General features: G+C 48.5%; 2 protein-coding genes across 8 annotated transcripts in view; one reads left to right on the plus strand and one right to left on the minus strand.

Annotated features, from left to right (window-relative positions):
* LOC121191662 (regulating synaptic membrane exocytosis protein 2-like) overlaps positions 1-9760 on the plus strand; it is a 26492-nt gene extending 16732 nt beyond the window's left edge. For 4 of the 6 annotated variants that reach the window (XM_041052938.1, XM_041052940.1, XM_041052941.1 and 1 more), the window contains 15 exons: positions 1347-1514; positions 2566-2675; positions 3715-4245; positions 4412-4453; positions 4651-4689; positions 5476-5502; positions 5938-5960; positions 6050-6147; positions 6601-6747; positions 7012-7196; positions 7370-7505; positions 7725-7837; positions 8182-8283; positions 8818-8957; positions 9083-9760. In XM_041052938.1, the coding sequence (XP_040908872.1) occupies positions 1347-1514; positions 2566-2675; positions 3715-4245; positions 4412-4453; positions 4651-4689; positions 5476-5502; positions 5938-5960; positions 6050-6147; positions 6601-6747; positions 7012-7196; positions 7370-7505; positions 7725-7837; positions 8182-8283; positions 8818-8957; positions 9083-9271 (2050 nt within the window). In that variant the 3' untranslated portion in view covers positions 9272-9760. The remainder of the gene's footprint in view (positions 1-1346; positions 1515-2565; positions 2676-3714; positions 4246-4411; positions 4454-4650; positions 4690-5475; positions 5503-5937; positions 5961-6049; positions 6148-6600; positions 6748-7011; positions 7197-7369; positions 7506-7724; positions 7838-8181; positions 8284-8817; positions 8958-9082) is intronic. The other 2 variants (XM_041052939.1, XM_041052944.1) reach the window with 2 other exon arrangements.
* A 752-nt stretch (positions 9761-10512) lies between these two features.
* Positions 10513-18825, minus strand: lrp12 (low density lipoprotein receptor-related protein 12). 2 transcript variants are annotated; one of them, XM_041053809.1, is made up of 12 exons: positions 18642-18825; positions 17950-18047; positions 17286-17342; positions 17042-17177; positions 16378-16580; positions 15857-16104; positions 15380-15529; positions 15026-15247; positions 14273-14539; positions 13901-14103; positions 13672-13804; positions 10513-13278 (listed from the first exon to the last, which is right to left on the minus strand). In XM_041053809.1, exons 2-12 carry the CDS (start codon positions 18014-18016, stop codon positions 12331-12333), a joined length of 2634 nt encoding a protein of 877 aa, XP_040909743.1. In that variant the 5' UTR covers positions 18017-18047; positions 18642-18825; the 3' UTR covers positions 10513-12330. The 2 variants fall into 2 exon arrangements, with proteins under 2 accessions (XP_040909743.1, XP_040909742.1); XM_041053808.1 differs by having other exon boundaries at positions 17950-18824.
* Between the last annotated feature and the right edge of the window lie 277 nt (positions 18826-19102).

The following is a 19102-nucleotide window of genomic DNA, read 5'->3' on the forward strand; positions in this document are numbered from 1 at the left end:
GCTACAGTTTGGAGAACCGTTCTCTCTCTCTGTGTGCAGGAGATCACTGAGGAGAATGTCTGTTGCCAACTCTCTCGATTCCCACGACAGGTACGGAGCCACCTGACAGGTTTACAGTAGTCGCACCTGTAGAGCCGTCAGTCGTAGGATACAAGTCGTTCTGATCTCTGCGTGTTGCTTCTGTGTGAAAGATACTTTAACGGTCCGAACCACACGTCCTGGACAAACCACGTGATGAATGGGAGCTGTGAGGACTACAGGTGAGCCTGTGGGCTTATGGGTAATGTAGTATCGGATGACTTTAGGTTAATCATTTTCTGTGGTTGTGACGTCTTTCTGTTCTTCAGTCAGGATTTCATTCCAGACTTCCCCTACGAATCTGACGCCTACGACGAGGAACTGCTGAGGTAAACGGACGGACGGACGGCTTGACTCTCAGACAGTTTTACGAATATAGATGTAGAGGACTGTAGTGGTTTTTCAGTGTTATCTTCTTTTTCATCTCTCCATCCAGGCGAGAGGTGAAGCTCAGTACAGAGAACACCAAGTTTGAATTTGTGTTCTTGGTCTGAACTCGTTCGTCTGGAGTCAGAGACAACAGTTCTCCTGAGATCTCCATTTTGGCTGAGCTCAGGTGATTAACACACCTGCTGTGTGACAAAATAATCAACTCAAAGGACTTTTCAGAAGGAAACGGGACCAAAGACCTGGTTGCTCTGGAGGCAGAGTCCTCTGTCCACATCAGCAGCTCTGTGACTGGTTCTGCGATGAAACATTAGCATGATGCTCATAGTCACAATGCTAACACGCTGATGCTAACAGTTTGTAGTAAACAGAGTCCAGCTGAAGCTGATGGAAACATCCTTCACTAATCATCAACCAAAGCACAAAATACTGACCTGATGGTGGCGCTGGAGGTCTGAGGTCCAGCAGGGTTACTACAGTTCACCCTGAGGGTCACATGGTGTGATACGTGTCTGAGTCATCTCCTGAATGATCCTGATAAAAGTCCACGAGTTCAAACTCTGGAGAACACAGGTCTGAACTCGATGTTCTCTGACCTTCTGTCATTCCTCTCCCAGCATCCTTTACTGGGTCTGCTCTCTCACTGAGGCCTGCTGGGAAATGTAGTACCAAATCCCATTAGGTTTTCTTCTTCTTTTGTTTGTATTTCTGATGCTTCAGTGCCTTATGCTTTCTACCTGCCTCACAGTCCTCCACAGGTACGACCAGCTGACCCGCTGACAGCGATGTGGTTGTCACGGTGATGTGGCTAATGAACATCTTTTGCAGGTGCTGTGGTTGCCATGGTGACAGTGGATGATGGTTGTCATGTTGATGTGCAGGTACAGTCGGGGAATGGACCGGCGGGATTACTACAGTCGCTCTCGGTCAGCTGACCAGCGAGCGATGGCAAACCGACCCGTCTACAAACGCTCACACTCCTCGGACCGAGTGGAGTCCTTCCACCTGAGGTCCAGATGCTCCGCCCCGCCCTCACCTGCCCTTACCAGGTGACCGGCAACTGACCGATCAGAAACCGGCTGCGTCTCTGTGGTGTTTGCTGAATGTGTTTCCGATCTTCAAAGGGAAGCATGACGTCTGTGAATTGGCCACACCCCTGCTCCCAGATTGGCTCACTGAGGCATCACACACCTGTCATCACTAACAACCTGCTGTCACCTGTCCTCGGTCACATGATTTCTGTTCTGTTGGTATAAATGTGTTGAATTAATCTTTTCCTTTCTGCTCGTGTTCATGTCTGAGCTGATTTTAATTCTTGGTGGATTCGTGTTTTTCTCTCAGCATGTCGCGTTGCTCGTTCCTCGTTCCTCGTTTGTTTCTTGGTTGTGCTGCATGAGCTTCATCGTCCTGCTGTGAACTCAAGCTGAATCCAAACCTCCAGACTTAAAGACTGAGCCCCTGCAGACTTCGCTCGTATGAACTGGGCGATGAGACAGCCCCTCTGACCTGATGTGTCTACGTGGAAATGAGCTCAGCTTGTTGTCCTAGTGCAGACCTGGTCACAGCAGGAAATGGTAGAGTGAAATAAATCCGTTGTCTTTGCAGAATGTTTCGCCCATCTCAGGACCGTGGTCCTCGGCTTCCCGGGGACCACGTGTGTCAGTGCTTACAGGCTCAGTGAAGTGTGGACGTTTGGATTGAGCTTGACCACATCAGCAGCAGGACAACACGGCTTCCTGAAAACAGTGTTCACAGTTTCAATCGCTCCCGGTTCTTCATCGGCCGACTGGACGACTCATCGAGTATGAAACCAGCTTCGGTGTTTCACTTGTTGATCATGTGCCAAATACCCTGTTACCATGGCGATCAGTGCATCGACTGACTGAAGGCAGATTGGGGAGTTCACTCACCTCTCAGGGCCACAGTGTGTTAGCCAGTAGCTTGTCTGTAGCTAATGTAGTGTAGCATGACCTAGCATAAACATACATGAACAAGCCTGAGCCTTTTACCACTGACGACTACGACCACTTTGACCTCTGACCTTTAACCTTACCTCCCTCCTGTCAGGTTGGTAGTTTGACTCCTGACTTTGTCCAACAGGACGAACCCTCGAGGCGGATCGACCCAGACAAGTCCTTCAGGAACGCCAGTCTGCAGCCGCCGAGGACGCCAGCTGCCTGCCGTCCCACCCAAAGGAGCTCCGGACAGAAGTACGTCTATCAGAGATATTACTTCCTGTCATGTGGTGCCTCCAACCGACCAATCAGCTGCTGGCAGTACTTACATGATGCTGGCAGCAGGGGTCGCTGTTACAGTATCTGTGCACTTTGTTTTGTAAATGCTTTGTTTTCACATACGTGTTACATGTTACATGTGAATTTCACACATAGAACCAGAAATACACACATGCAGGCACATTTAGCCAACCTGAGTCCAGCTGTGAGGAGCTCAGCTGCTGGGCAGGTTGCTCAGTAACAGCTTGGTTCTCCCAACACGAGCAGGTTCCTGAAGGCCTCAGACTGTAGCAGGGTTATAATGAAGCGTAACGCTGTCGTGTGGTTTCTTACTAACGACTGTGAGGAGGCTTCACTGTGACGTATCACTGAGTATCACCTGCAGAAATATGGGAGAAAGTGAGTGTCCCAGACTGGATCCCTGTGGTTGTACTGGTCTAACAGTGGGATGTCTCTTTCAGATGGAGAACCCTCTGACTTTGTGCAGACAGGTATTCTGTGATCTGTGTGTGTCTGTGTGTAGTTCAGCACCTGAGTGTAGTTTCCTTCTCCTTAGACCTAAAACAGTTGTGCTGCTGTGTCGTACTGTTCGTAGCTGTAATCGTACTGATCTGATATTAAACTGCTGACGTATCGTCCTGCTCCTCCTGGGGTATCCCTCTGATAATCACCACCTTAACGTGGTAGAAACAAGCTGGGAGCAAGTTCAGGGCCCTGTCCTGGGGTCCGGCCTGGGAGGGGAGCCTGTGGACCAGTGGGTTTACCCCAGTGCCACCAAGGACTGACATGGACCTGCTTCCTTGAGTGTTGCCAAGCAGGCAGAGGCTTCAGAGTGTGGACCACATGTGCCTGCATGTTCACATGAAATGTGACAGAAACTGTGTGAAGTTCATTGGTCGCTGGTAGAAGAGAAAGCAGCCGTGTGATTGGTTAGCTGTTAAAACCTGAGCATTCATCACCTCATTGTCTGTTTTCATTCATTTTTTTCATCTTTGTCATTTTCACTGTCCTTCAGTTTTGGCCACGCCCACCACAGGAGCACCAACTGCAGCTCTAGTCCCTCCCACTGCCCACAAGCAGGCCCCTCCCCCTGCCAATCACCAACCACCTCCTCTTATACGAATCCAAGCCCCGCCTCCTCCTGTACCCACCCAGCCTCACCCACCTCCTGCCTCTGCACCTGCACCTGTACCCTCACCTGTACTTGTATCTCCACCTGCACCTGTACCTGTACCTGTATCTGCACCTGCATCTGTGGCAGCCCCATCCTCAATTCCTGTCCAAGTCAAAGTCCCACCCCCAGCTCCTGCAACTTTACCTGTTTCTACTCCAGCACCTGCTGCAGCACCACCCCCACCTTCAACAGCAGTCCAAGCCCCACCCCCTGTGCTCGCATCTGCTCCAGCATCAGCCCCAGCATCTGTTGTCCATTCACAACTGCCTGTTGAACCAGCCCTGCCTCCTGCACTTGCTCCAACGCCTGCCCCCACACCTACCCCTGCCCCCTCACCTGCCCCCTCACCAGCTCCGCCCCCACAGACTCCAGGTGTGTACATCACAGTTTGATGTGTGTAAATCAGTGGATCAGTGTAGCTGATGATTCTGCTGTCAGATTTGGACATTTCAGTCTCCATCATCACTGCTCATTCATTCACTCATTCATGTGTTCATCTTTGTTATATCATCTGATTCATCGCACCTGTCCATGTCAGAGCCAGACAGACGCTCAGCGACACCTGGAGGGACCAGAAAAGGCAAGTGGGTCTCAGGTGGCTCTGATGCTGCGTTCAGGTGATCCAGCTTGTAAACTGATCAGGTGTTGTTGTGCAGGTGTGTGTGTGTGTTGATGATGAGCACTAGGATTTGATGGATCACCTGAACAGTTCACAGTGAGTGTTCAGAGTGCTGCTGTAGTCTGACCAATCACCTCTCTCTGTTTGCCGTGATGTAGAGGTCACATGGGAGGACCAGCAGAAGAGAACAGCCAATGGTAATGTACCACCTGTTAGCCACTCCCACCTCCAGACAGGCCGATGACACGTTCGCCATCTGAGTTAGTGATGAGATGTTTATGTGAAGCGGGTGGGTTTGGACTTCCTGTTCCTCCTCCATCCACTGACGTGTTTCTGTTATTTCCTGTTTGACGGCGTCTTCATCACGAGTCTCAGAGCTCAGCGTAATAACTTGTTAACACATCAGCTTATTAACTTCATGTGTTCATTCTTCAGCACAGGTGCTCAGAGAAGGACGGAAGTAAAACCAGATAAATTACACAAAATAATAAAAATCCTACAAGTTAAAGTTTGTAAAAAAGTAAATGCACAGCTGGAGACTGAGCCACAGGAACTCAGATCAGCATTTCAACAGCTCAGCCAATGAAATGCATCTCTGCACCAGTGAACTGCAGCTACAGTTTCCCTGTTCAACTGCAGAAAATCAGCTTCTGCTTCAGCTCAGGGACACACACACACACACACAGTCTCCATTCACTCATCGGTGGGGATGGATTTTTATCAGCACCTGATTTCTGTGCAAGAAGAAGAAATTAAGATTAAAATGAATTTAAAACGATTCACCTGTGGAGGGAGGAGGAGCTGAAAGTGCAGGTGGCTAATGGGGCTACATGTTTACATACAGTTAGCTTAGCTCTCTGTGATGTCATTAATCTATCCATCTATTCATCCATTCATCTCACCTGTTTGTGAATCATTTGTTTGGTTAAATCTCTTCTTTTGTTTTTCGTCCATCGTCCATTGTCCATCATCATTATGTGAAGGAGACGTGTTACCACCGAGCAGAGAAGGTACACTTCCTGTCTTTATCTCTCACATTCACGTCGCTCTGATGGTTTTCATCTCGTCAGCAGGTTTTTCACAGTAAATGTTCAGAAACAGAGCGTGAGACGCTCGGATTCGTTCAGTTCACCGTGAACTTTGTGGATGTTTGAAGATGACCTTTGGGTCAGGGTCAGGGGTCGCTCTCTGTGTTGAGCTGCAGCTTTTTCACCTTTTGACGTCACTTTTTTTGTGTGTGAGCGAAAGTCAAACATTTCAATATATTTAATATAATTTAATACATCAGCACAGGAATCAGTGACATCACTGTCCAACACCATGACATCACTGTCCAACACGATGGCATCACTGTCCAACACCATGACAAACCGGAAACTGATAACCATGACAACCATGACATCAGAGTGTTGTAATGAACTAACTCTGTTCTCCTGTCTCTGCAGGTGTGATGAAGGATCCGTCAAAGGTGAACAGACTGAGATATTTCATCAGCATATTTCATAATACATCACCGATGATGTCACTCACCTGCTCACCTGTCCTCTGTGTGTCCAGATGAGAGACAGCCTGTCCTTTAAATCATCAGACAGCGATGTCAGCGACGTGTCAGCCGTGTCCAACGCCTCGGACACTCGATCTGTCCGAAGAATCAGGTGAGACCATAGAGACTGGGAACCAATCACAGAGCAGCTTTCGCCTGCTGACATGTCGGAGTGGTCCTGTCGTACCGTCAGAGATCCCGAGGCGTGTTATTCAGGTGATGCTGTGGTAGAGTCCGCTAAAGACAAACTGTCCTAGTCAGGACTGGGTGAAGCGAGGTTAGTTCAGGGTCAGTTGTTTAGTGAAGCGAGTGGTTAAACTGTAGAAAAGTCTGATCAGTGTCATTAGTGTGTTTCACGTGTTGTTTTTACATTTCTAAGCATGTTGATTGGTGTTAATGATGTTAGCGTGTTGTTCATTCATTTGCCATGTTACGTTAGCACGCATGTCACCTCAGCATGCCATGTAAGTTAGCATGTTAGCATGTGTTACTCTTCATCATTCTGTCTCTTTCTGCATGTTTCTGTCCGCATGCTTGTGTTCTCTCCTCTCATTGGCTGAGATAGCCGGGTGGAGGCTGTAGAAGGCCAATCAGTGGAGTTGGGGGCAGGATCAGAGGGAACACAGGAAGTGGCGGCAGAGGGCGCAGCCTCGCTGCAGAAGAGCGCATCAGTGGAGGAGGGAGAGGAGGAGGAGGAGCCTGAGCCTTCAAAGTAAGACACCGACCAAGCTGCGACTGGAGTCAGAACAGTTACCATAGCAACAGTATGCTGCCACCAGTATGCCATGTCGCCCCTCCCGTTATGCTCTTAAATGACAGGTGTGTCCCCTCAGGTGTAAATGGTAAACGAGCCTTCTCGACTGCTCACAGTGCTTCAGACCTCTTCGACAGCGATCTGGGAATTGAACCAGCGGATGAGCCTCTCCACCACCCCTCGGTGAATGACCGGTGTCATTGTTTCTCTGTCCTCCTGTAGGGCGGCGTTGGTGCCCGGAGCTCCACTCACGAAGTCCTCAAGCGTTGGCGGTGAGATCTGTTCACTGGGGAGAAACGACGACGACGACGACGACAAGAAGAGGCGCTCGAGTTTCGGAGCAAGGATGATGGGAATGGTCGGACTGGGAAAGAAGAGTCAGAGCGCCTCCCAGCTCAACCCTGAGGGTCAGGCCCAGTTTAAACCACCGTTCTCTCACAACTCATTTTAAACTCCAGAAACAAGTCGTTGCTTTTAGCTCTGAGGAGTTTTTTTATTGATGAAACTGTAGATGCTCAGTGTCGATGGGTTTATATTCAAATCTTCCTTTTCTTCTGTCTGTCTCCCTCCATCCATCCAGAGGAGGAGAAGAAGAAGAAAGTGGTGAGACTTCCTGTCCAGAGGAGCGTAGAAACTGGTTTGGCTGTCGAGTTTAAATCTCGCTTCACCCGACAGCCGAGTCGTGACCCGGACGCCGAGGACCCCAAACCCGGAGCGTATGAATCACTCCTCTTTTTGTCCATCAGACAGATGTCCAGTAAAGACATCTCAGCCGGATGGAGTGTGGTCCAATAGTTCAGATGTACTGTTACTGACAGAGGAGGATTCTGGGTTTTCGTCTGTAGTAACTCGTGTTTACGTAACGTTTCGTGTTTTCGTGATGTGTTTCTCTCTGTATTATATTTTCCATTCATTCTTTCTCTCCATCACTTCAGTCTGATATTTCCAGGAGTGAAGTTGGCGTCAGACCAACAGTTCACTGGCTTCCTGGAGGGATTAGGCCCCGCCCAGCTGGCTGGACGGCAGACTCTGGCCACACCCCCCATGGGTAATGACCAACCAGAGTCTCTGTTTTCATCTTGTGATTGTTTATTTGTATCCTTTTATATAATAGACATGATTTATTAATGTTAATATTCATACATCAGATTCATACACAGTAGTTATTGACTCAGTGTTTATCAGTGTTTACGTTCGGCTTCATATGTTAGTGCTTCCATTCCTGCAATTTACATTTTTATTCATTTTATATTTCTGTATTTATACTTGACCAGTGCTCATCTCTGATTGGAGGGAAGTCACAGATTAAGGCTGTGATTGGCTACATGACTGACAGCACAGAATCACAACAGTTAAAAGGAAAACTGATCTCTGATTGGCTTTGTTGATCAGGTGACATCCAGATCGGGATGGTGTACAGAAAGGAGCGTCTGGATGTGGAGGTGATTCGAGCCCGGGGACTTGTGGGTAAACAAGGCAACAAGAACACTCCAGGTGAAAATACTACACATTACTATACTGTAATACTGGTGACGTATACACTACTACACTGTCCTACGCTGTCCCACGCTGTGTAACACTGTGTAACACTGTGTAACTCTGCACTGGGCTGACACTGATTCAGTCAAACATAAATGATTCATGTTAATATCAAACCGTGTTTAATCAGTGTGTAAATTAATCATCTGAAATATTTACAACATAATTAACCACGTGTGAAAAACTAATGACTGTTAACACACATGAACTGATCAGATTCAGATATCAGATCCTTCTGTCCTCAGCAGATTAACGTATGTGTAACGATGTTCAGTAAATATTCAGTACTCAGTGAGTCCAGGCAGAACAAACAGCACCATCTGCTGGACGACTTAACAACAACAGGCTCCATCAAAACAGGTCCAGTCAGAAATTTATCAACAACAACAACAACACAAAAACAGCGAGAAGCTTCAGGCTTTGCTGACGTCGCTCGCTCACCTGTTCACAGAGAAGCTACAGCCTGTGTGTGTTTGTGTTGTTGTGTAGCTCCATACGTGAAGGTGTATCTGATGGACAACGGGAAGTGTGTGTTAAAGAGACGAACTCGTCTGGCAAGAAAAACTCTCGACCCTCTTTATCAGCAGCAGCTTCAGTTTGAGGAGAATCCTGAGGGCAAAGTACTGCAGGTACCACACACACACACACACACAGAGTAATTGCTGACTAAATGAATTTAATGGACACGTGTCTTTCTCAGCAACTGCTCCTGTTTGTTTTCAGGACACTAACGTACCTGTCCACCTGTCTTTAGATCATCGTGTGGGGGGACTACGGTCGGATGGATCATAAATCCTTCATGGGTGCTGCTCAAATCCTATTGGACGATCTGGACCTGTCCAACATGGTGATTGGATGGTTTAAACTGTTTCCTGCCACTTCATTGGTGGACCCTGCCTTGGCCCCGCTGACCAATAAGGAAACAGAAGGCAGCAAGTCGTAGCCTGACTTTACCCTCATAGTAATGGGCTGAGTGGGGGGAGGAGGGGACATACTGTTTCTGGGCGGGGCCTAAAAAAGTCCCATGATCCTTCTCTGCTGTTGCATGCTGCATGATGACATCACATCATGTAACAGCATCATGATGATGTCACTGGGTGGAAGGAGGAGGGAGGCTCCGCCCCCTGATGGTGACACAGAAAATGACCACTAAGGGTGGAGCTGCTCAGCAAAGAACGCTGGGAAAAGAAAGGACAGGAGAGGCCATGTGACCTTCAGCTGCCAGCCAATCGCAGCAGGTCCTCGGGAGTCATGTGACTGTTAGAGGCATGTCGAGAGACCATAGACTCAGTCTGTCACCTGATAGTTTCCATGGAGATGCAGGAACATGGAGGCCTGGTTCTTTGTTTTTGCATGGAACAATGATTAGAACATAAAAAACATCAGCTGTAAAAAACAAACGAGATCATCGCCTGAAAAATAAAGATTCTCAACGCGCAGCAGGTCTGTGAAGATGTGTTCTGTACGACGGTTAGATACGGTTCTACTGGGAGATCAACTCCAGATTTTAAAAAAAAGGTTCTGTTGTTATCACTGTTCTGACTCAGGCTCTATAAGGTTATACCAGTATCACAGATATGATGCTGCTAAGAGGTTCTACAGGTAACCTTTACCCAACTACAGTTCTATTGTATATTCACAACCCTGGTCCTAAAAGGTTCCACACTTCGTTTTGATGTGAGTGGTTCTGTAGGGTTCTACTGTTCTTATTTAACTGACACGATTCTTCTATGGTTCAGCTGAGCATAAGTTAAATGCTTGCTCTAGGGTCAGGCTCTGGTTCTCTGTAGAGTTTGGAATTGAATTGAATTTGGTTCTATGAGGTTCTAAAGGTCTAACTATGACTGTAGTTTTACCAATGATGCTGCCGTCCCTGGCATGATTCGGTGCTAACACTAATTCTAAAAAGCTACTATTTCTGACAAGCCCAGGTTCTACGAGGCTCTGTTGGATTCAGAGAACAGACCCAAAGCCTGAGAGAAAGCAGTCCCACGCTCTGAACTCAGAACCAGAATGATGAAACCTGATGAAACGTTTCCCTCGTTCCAGCTCAGGCTCATCCAACCCTGACGTTCCCTCCAACAAACCGAGGTCTGACATGTTTGAAAAGTTTTTACAGGATCGGTCCGACCCGAGCAGATCTCAGGTTTCTGAGTGAAAAGTGGATCTGAAGCAGAACAGGCTGAAACGTGAACCTTTAATCTTTAGTGCAGTTTAACAGTTTTTGACTTTACAGACTGAAAGAAAAACTAACATCAAACAGCTGGAATCATGCAGGTCAGAAAAACAGCTACACAACAGCGAATAAACACAATACACACAATCATATTAATCATAATCATAATAATAATAATAAATATACACAGTCACAGTCACACGGGGTCAGCTGAGATGTGAGTACCAAAGAGTAACAAAGGTCATAAATACAGACGGGTCAGTTTGAATGGCTTCAGTCTTGGGGGGGGGGGGGGGGGCTTACATCATCTGGATGGCGTCAGACTGGTACACCTGATGACACTGAACACCTGATGGTGTCGGTCCAACATGAAACATCAGCTGAAACGCTGGTCGTGACCTTACAAACAAAAATATCTTTCAGCTGTTGAAGCTGCTTCTGTAAACGTTCTTGATCATCAGCTCTCAAACTTTCTGTTGAATCTTTTTAGAAGCCACAGCTCTCGACCTGTTTGTCACCGGAACCGTCAGCTTTGGAACCTCGTCTTCCCTTTAGAACCAGTCAGAGAACTGAACAGGCAGAAACATCGGGGGGGAACTATACAGCAACCTGAAGCATCACAACCACCTGTAAGATGATGATGAGGACCACTACGATAGGTGTGACCATGGTCACATGACCGATGGAGGTAGCCCCACCCACACTAACATCAAGCCTCCGTCCGTAGGATGGGTTTCGTGTTTCTAAAGGCGTGAGAGTAATGACAGAACTGGATCTGCTGTGTGGTGCTTTGTTTTATGTCGACGCATAAAAAAAAGGATCCACAGCACAAACCCAGCTCCACGGCTTCAGACAGGAAACGCATCATCAGGCATGGACACTGAAATTAGTTATTCATTTGACGACGATGGAAGTCAAAACGAGAACCTGTGAGTTTTGGCCCAGAAGAACTTCACAGGTTAACAATTTACCAGAGCCTGAAATTAGCAAAGTAAAACTCCACTGGTGAAACTGGTGAAGGACCCAGCCGATCCACGACAACCAATATATTCAGATATATTCATATATATATTTTCTGTACTGAGAACTGCCTTTGTTTAACTAGCCTGCTAGCTGCTATCTTTAGCTACCTCCAACGGTCACATGATCCTTCCTATTCTCATCCTTTCCTTTAAAAGACCAGCCGGAGGAAACAAATGGGACCATTTACATTGCTGCACCTGACCAGGTGTTCAGAGGCCAGCGAGGTTCCTGGATCAGATCAGAGTTGAATGATCTCTTCGGCAGGAACCCTCAGTTTGTTCTGTCAGGTTTACAGTCGTACCAGTAAGTCAGCGTTCAGAAAGTCGTACCAAAGGGCAGGGCGTCCACCTGCAGGGGGGGAGGGGAGTGTTTTAATGGACGGACCAGGAGAGCATCGGGGGATGGTTTTCATGGCCATACCAGCAGTCCAATCAGTGACATCAGTCCCTGCAGTCTCTGATTGGTCAGGTCGTTTCCTACATCACTGGAGACCAAAACCTACAGAGCGCTAACCTTCAGTCCAACTAACATGCTAACACATGCTAAGAAATGTTTTATGGCTAGTTGTCATCCAGACTGAAGCGCATGTTGGCTTACTGTCTAAAATTGGAAATACAGGATCAGGGTAGTATTACTGTTAGCCAGACCGTTAGCATGTGAGCTAACTGTAGATGTAGGGACAGGGTAGTATTAGCAGTGTTAGTCTTGTCAGTTAGCATGTTAGCTAACTTCAGGTGTTGGGTTGGGCTAGAATTGATAGTATTAGTGTGTCAGTTAGCATGTTAGCCCTGCAGATTAGCCTGTTAGCAGAGCAGCAGAAGTTCATCATCGCTGCTCTCCGTCTTCCCCGTTGCCTCCAGGCAGGCGTCTGGGATCTGTGCAGTGTGGACCATCCTGCAGTGTTCGCAGGGGCCGTCCCGCCCTCCTCGAGCACTGTTTCCTCGGTGATGCCGGGGAACGTGGCCTGCGGTGGAGGATGAGTGGGGTTCCAGCAGCGGCTGCTGAATATCACTGACCAATGAGGAGGACGAGGAGTCAGAGTCAGACACAGGTATCAGAAGCTCCACATCTTCTTCTTCTTCTCTGCTCCCTCGTCGCTCGGCAGCTTCAGGCCCGTTTCTTCCTGACTCCAGCTGGCGGAGTGGGCTATGATTGGTCCAGGATTGGTTCTGCTGGCTCTGACCGGTTCTGGTAAGGTTCCTAGCAAGACGGTGTAGGTTCTGGGCCAGGCGATGCAGGGCAGAGGTGGGCGGGGCCTGGAGCTCTGAGGCATCACTGTGACATTCTGGATCTGGATTGGATGTTACCATGGTGATGGGGCTGGAAGGCGGTGAGGACTCTCTGGGCCGGTCGCAGCATCGATCTCGGCCTGGTGTTGGGGTTGCAGGGGTCACACACGTTGTCACGGATACCACAGCTTCGACAACAGCGGAAGGCGGGGTTTTTTGGGGGAGGGGTGCCACAGGTCCGCCCACCGCGCCCACGCCTCGCTCCCTCCCTCGTTCGCCCTCTGTGTCTGTATCGTCTGAGTCTGGAGACAGCAGGTCTGAACCCGAACTCCCAGTGCTCCCAGTACCAGCACTGTCCTCCAGGTCAGCAGAGACTAGAGCCAGAGAACCCGACCGCCGAGATCGCGAGAAAGTGAAGAGCCGGCGCCATAGGTTGCTATGACGACTGGAGGAAGGAAGCCTGAGGGAGGTGAAACCGAGCTGAGAGCGAACAGCCAGACGGAGGTTTTCCAGGACAGACGCCTGAGGACAGAGACACAGCAGAGTAAAAATACAATCATGAGGTCTAACGTCTGCTGCTGACGGACACACCCACGTTACAAATCAGTAAAAGCACCCTGTAACAACACGGCAAAGGACCTAAGGGTGGGACATCGGTCCTCTTGAAGATACAATACAGACCTATACAGAGGAAATGTTCACCTCCGCCACTGGAACTAGTCCCAAGAAGAAAGATTGTTTTACCAGTAAAACTAAAATTACTGTGGCGTTCTGAAGGCAGGTATTTGTTAGGCGGGTGTGTCACCGGAACGTTTCATCTAGGAAAAGATTCCAGCAAAAGCTACAGGCACTAAGTGGAGCTGTAAGCACGGTCCTTCACATGTGCAGAGAGAAAAACAGGCGGGGCATCTCTACCTGGCTCCCAGAGCACACTGGGAAATCCTCCACAGGTGGGATCAGTCCCTGGGCAATCAGCTGACCATAAGAGGGCGGGGCTTCCCTCCTCAGAAGCTCTGCTTCCACTCTGGACAGCTGGGTCTCAAAAGACCTGTAATGACACATCGCAGCTCAAATTACTCAGGTTTTCAATCACAGGATGTGAGGTGTAAAGTTTCTGAGGAAACACCTGTCTCTCCATCCTCACCTGCGTTCAAACATACGCAGCGAGTAGAGTTTGCAGGTGCAACCGAGGGCAATGACCAACAGGAGGCCACAGATGAGGCTGCCGATGACAGCGGCAGTAATGACTCTGGTGGGAACGATAACGGGACAGCTCTCCTCATCGCTGCCATCACCACAGTCGTCCTGGGCATCGCAAACCCACGACTCAAACACACAGCGGTTATTCTGCAGGGGTCAAAGGTCAAACTGATGTTACTCTACAGAGACAAATGACTGAAGACAAGTAATTTATTGTCTGACTTTCAATTCAGACTCTTTTCTGTTACAGACGTTCATATTTGTTCTTGAACACTGGTCTTGCTCTGGTTTTCGTTCTGGTTTTTGTTCTTGCTACCTTGCAGTGGAAGTTCCCGGGCTGGCAGAAGAAGCAGTTCTTTTCATCAGAACCATTGGGGCAGCGGTTCTGGTAGTTACAGCGGTCCGATCGAGGGTAACACGCTCCGTTTCTGGAACAGGGAAACTCGTCTTCCTGACAGGAAGAACAGTTCAGCTCGTCCCGACCATTGGGACAGTGCCAGTAACCGTCACAGCGCTGCTGCTCAGTGTAACAGCCCCAGTTCCCTCCACAGGGAACCTCCCACGGCAGGCAGAACCCGTCCACCTTAAGAACACAGCGAGGGAGAGAGAGACAGGTTTAACAGAACCCATACACCACAGCACAGAGACGGCTCATTACGGTCATCGATAACGTCCACCTTAACACAGACAGCGGCAGAATTTCAGTCTTAGTGTTAAAGGATCTAAGTCAACGCAGTCGACCACAGCGTATTACTGACTGGACAACTGGTTTGAATCCTACTATCAACAGGGACGCCTTTGTGTCCATGGGTAATAACACATGCAGAGTTCCCCAAGGCTCCATTCTGGGACCTCAAACAAATTTACATAACCATATCACTGAGGGCTGTAACGACATATAAGCTCTGAGAAAGTGCATTAATCAAATCAACCATTGGACTTGCCAGAATTTCCTTTAATTGAAAATAATAGTGAAGTCGTTTACAGATCTGTCAGAAAACAAATCAACCAGACGCTAAAAACAGAACCACATAAAAAAGCCGATCAGGCTCGACCAAATCAGACACACCTGGTAGGTGACGTTGAAACCTCTGGCGGCGTTGATCTTGTCAGCGTAGAAGTGAACTCTGAGCTGACCGGACGATGAAACCACCGCGACCGGAGCTCTGGAGTCAAAGGCAGTCAGCACCCTGAGGAGACGCCGAGGGTTTTCCTCTAGACCGTCGTAGACCTTCACGTAGTCACCGTAACCCGTCCCATCGAGCTTAAAGTCGGTAAACCTCAAAATGACCTGCAGGAGGAGAATGGAGGGAGAGGAAGGAGGAGGAAGACTGAGCCTTGATCTTGACCTTCACTGCACTGGGAGTTCAAGCTGACTCTGCCAGTTTAACGTTTTGTGGTGAAGCCAGAGGTCAGAGGTTACCTTCCTGTGGTCTCCGGTGTCGATCAGCCAGGTGCAGTTACTTCCTGGAGGGTAGAAGTCGGGGTAGTTTGGAGAGCTGAAGGAGCCGTAGAAGTTCCTCAACCATTCTCCACAAGTGGGAACGTCACAGTCGATCTCATCACCAAGGTCCTGGAACAAACACGTCCAACATGTATGTAATGTTGAAACTATGACCTGCTGACCCAGACTGAGGACTCTAACTGAACCCCTGCACCTGACTGTTTGCCCATTTCTCTGGCTGAGGCCACTGAAGTGTTGAGACAGCTCTTCAGTGGCATTGTCTGCCAATGTCCAACGGCTGCAGACCAGAAAAACGATTTTCTGATCAACCAAACTATTTTTACTTGAACTAAAACCCAGAGATCGATCTCTGTGGTTACAGGCTGTCTCAGTAAACACGTCTCTGTGTTAAATGTGGTTTGTGGCCAGGTAAAGGCAGATGAACTGCTCTGTTACCTGGCAGTCGATGCTGCCGTCGCAGCGGAGGCTGTGCGGTAGGCAGGTGTAGATGCGGGTGTAGCGGGACAGGCAGGGGAACTGGTTAAGGCTGCAGGGCTGGAAGGAGAAGGGAGAGTCCACACACAGCTCCTCGTCCGAATTATCACCGCACTCGTCCATGGAGTTACAGCGCCACCAGTCTGGGATGCACTTCCCATTAGAGCAGTGGAACTGGTCCACGTCACAGCTGGACGCCTCTGGCTTACCTACAACAAGGTAATATCAGCTGCTGATTCATTTCTGTCAGCCATCAGGTGATGTGGATGACTCGACCATCGTCCACATCAACAGAAGACTGAAGCTTTCATGGATCAGCTGAGAGCGTTACGTCATTCTGCTGTCGTCTGTCCTGTAAACAACTCTTACGTAACAAGCGGAGAAAGAGCCAGATCTGCCGATTAAAGGCTGCACCAGAGAGGAAAAGCACTGCCAACCGCACTGACAAACCTGTGCACTGGTCTCAGGAACCTGAAACTCACCAGTGATGTAGGACAGTCTGAAGCCTTTTCCTGTCAGACTGTCATCAGAGTGGAAGTGGATCCACACGTGGTCCTGGGAGGAGATGTAGGGTGGAGGCAGGGAGGAACCACAAACCCTCAGTCCATCCAAGCTCCTGTAGCTGCTGATGGAAATCCAGTCTGAGGAACAACGATGGGAACCCTGCAGGTCAAAGTCCTGGAAGCTATGGGAGGAAGGAAGCAGACGCTCTATAAGGTTCTGAGTTGTTCTTCAATCAGTTTTAAAATAATTCTGAGGCTTGAACTTTGATGTGATTCATGATGAAATGAATGAAATGGCCAGTAACACTCTGAGAAGTTTGTCTTTCCATTCATGTCTCTTTTCCAAAAAGCACAGCTCTGCTGATCAGCACTGAAGCTGACGAGCTGTCCACCCTGACTCTGAACACTGTCTCCTCCGTCCACACGACAGCATGAGGCCACTCTGAATAAATTCCCTCAACACAACGATGTGGAAGCACAAAAACCATAATAAAAAATAAAGTTTTACTCCTTATGCTCACTGATGTGGATGTGGTGTAAAGATGTGGATGTGGTGTAAAGATGTAACCACGTACATCCTCAGAACAACTTCTTGCGCCACACAGTTAAGGTGCTGTAACCACAGAAAGAGCCCGTGTGTTACCTGATGGTGATGGTGTCTCCAGGTCGGGCCCTGATGTTCCAGCTGCAGTTCAGTCTTGCCGGGTACTGGAAGGGCCAGCCGGGGCTGGTGATGATGCCACTGGACGCCCGCAGGAGCTCTGCCACGTCGCTGCAAGCTACACAGACAGAGTCGGCCTGTTCAGTTCAAACTGTGCATGTTCAGTTTGTGGTAACGTTATGTTTCATGTGTCTCTGATGTGTTGTCTGTGTCGTTGTGACCTCACCATTGGAAATCCCAGATACATAAACGTTGTCGTTCCTCTGAGAGGCAGCGATGGATCCTGGAGAGCATGGGCGCACAAATGGTTAGCAAGACAGAAACAAGAGGCAGCAAACATTACGTCCTCTGTTCCTGCAAACACGGAAACTATACAACAAACTGACAGTAAGTTTGTGTGTGTGGAACACAGCCTTCAGTGGTTTATGTTCAAAAACCCAGAGTCATCATTCCTACAGGATCCTGACAGGGACAAACAAGTTTCCAGTAAAGTGCTGAATAATAAAGAGCATCAGGTCTGTCTGTAGATGAGTGGATGGTTTTTCATGTGTTCACTCTGCTTTCCAAACAGAGGGAGAGTTTCTCAGTGAATAACTCCATCAGTAATATTCACAGGTTCTTTAATGGGACAGAATTCCTGACAAACTGATTCCATCACTGCAGCTCAGGTTAACAGGAGGAGACTGTGAGCAGAACTGTTCATTCATACTGATCAGAAACATGATCCACACACTGATCAATATTTCACCTGATCACACTGAGCTCATCAGACATCAGCTCTGGCTTTACCCGGGTTTCTCTCTATGCTTCTGACCATGATGTCTGAACACTGAGCCTGTCACATGACGCAGAGTGAACTGAGCCAGGTGATCCAGAGTCAGTAAACTCACCTGACAGTATGAGCAGGTAGATCACACACGTTGAGCGGCTGTGCCTGCAGTCTGGTCTGAGGGCCATAATAACCCCGAGCTTTCCACCTGCCGCCGGGCTTTGTGATGATGATGATGATGGTCAGTAAACTGACAGCTGCATGTCAGCCGCAAATTAAATAAAACTCTGGCACATAAATATAATGAACTGAAGACGGATTTATGTTAGCTTAGCATCCGCAACATTCGCACACACTGATATCTTAAAAAAACTCTCCTGTCCACTATAACCTACCTGCTAACTAAGCTAACAGAGCTAACCTGCTCTCACATCATAAACTCTCTGCTACCGATGGAAACAAAGACATCGGACTCCAGCTAGCTAACAGTTAACCTTAGCTAAACGAACTGAACCACAAGCGCAACATTTAGCCACAGATACAAGCTCTGTAATCTTAACACCGCGACACATGACGAAAACAACACGACATATGTGTTTAAATAACGGGTGAGCTAACTAAAGAGAAGCTGGCCCCCAGGCTAACCTGCCACTGCTTTAGAAATAAATTAACCTGACGCTAACAGAGCCCGGCTAACGAGGCTAACATTAATAACACTGGGCGATTAGCTGGAACATGCTAACGGAGCTAAGCGGTGAGCTAGCCCGTCCTCTGCCACAACAGCACGATAAACCCCAGAGCGGGACAACTAACCCGAGATAACTAAGAGGTTAGCACTTAAGAGCGTCGCTCCATCGAGATCTCCGCAGTTTGTGTTAACTGCTAGCTGTTAGCTTCGTGTCTACGGGTCGGGCTAAACAACAACAGTCGGCAGGCAGCTGTGTGTGTGTGTGTGTGTGTGTGTGTGTGTGTGTGTGTGTGACGTAACGATCTCGTCAAACGACACGCTCAGTTTTTTCTTTCGTCCACAGATCGACGTGGTTGCGGTCCAGACCGGCTCCACACCACAACCCGAACCGTGCTGTGAAGTCCAACACTGCGCCGCTGAGCGAAAACAGAGACTTTCGGTGTTTTACAGGAACCAACACTGAATGTTAACGAACAAAAACCGGAACATTCATTTGTAACGTAATTAAACGACTAAAGGTCAGTGAATCAGTGTTGGTGCTACAGTTATATGATCAACTCTGAAACAACGTGTGTGTGGAGGCTAA

Source organism: Toxotes jaculatrix, chromosome 13 (genome assembly GCF_017976425.1).
Source record: "Toxotes jaculatrix isolate fToxJac2 chromosome 13, fToxJac2.pri, whole genome shotgun sequence".
Taxonomy (NCBI): Eukaryota; Metazoa; Chordata; class Actinopteri; family Toxotidae; genus Toxotes; species Toxotes jaculatrix.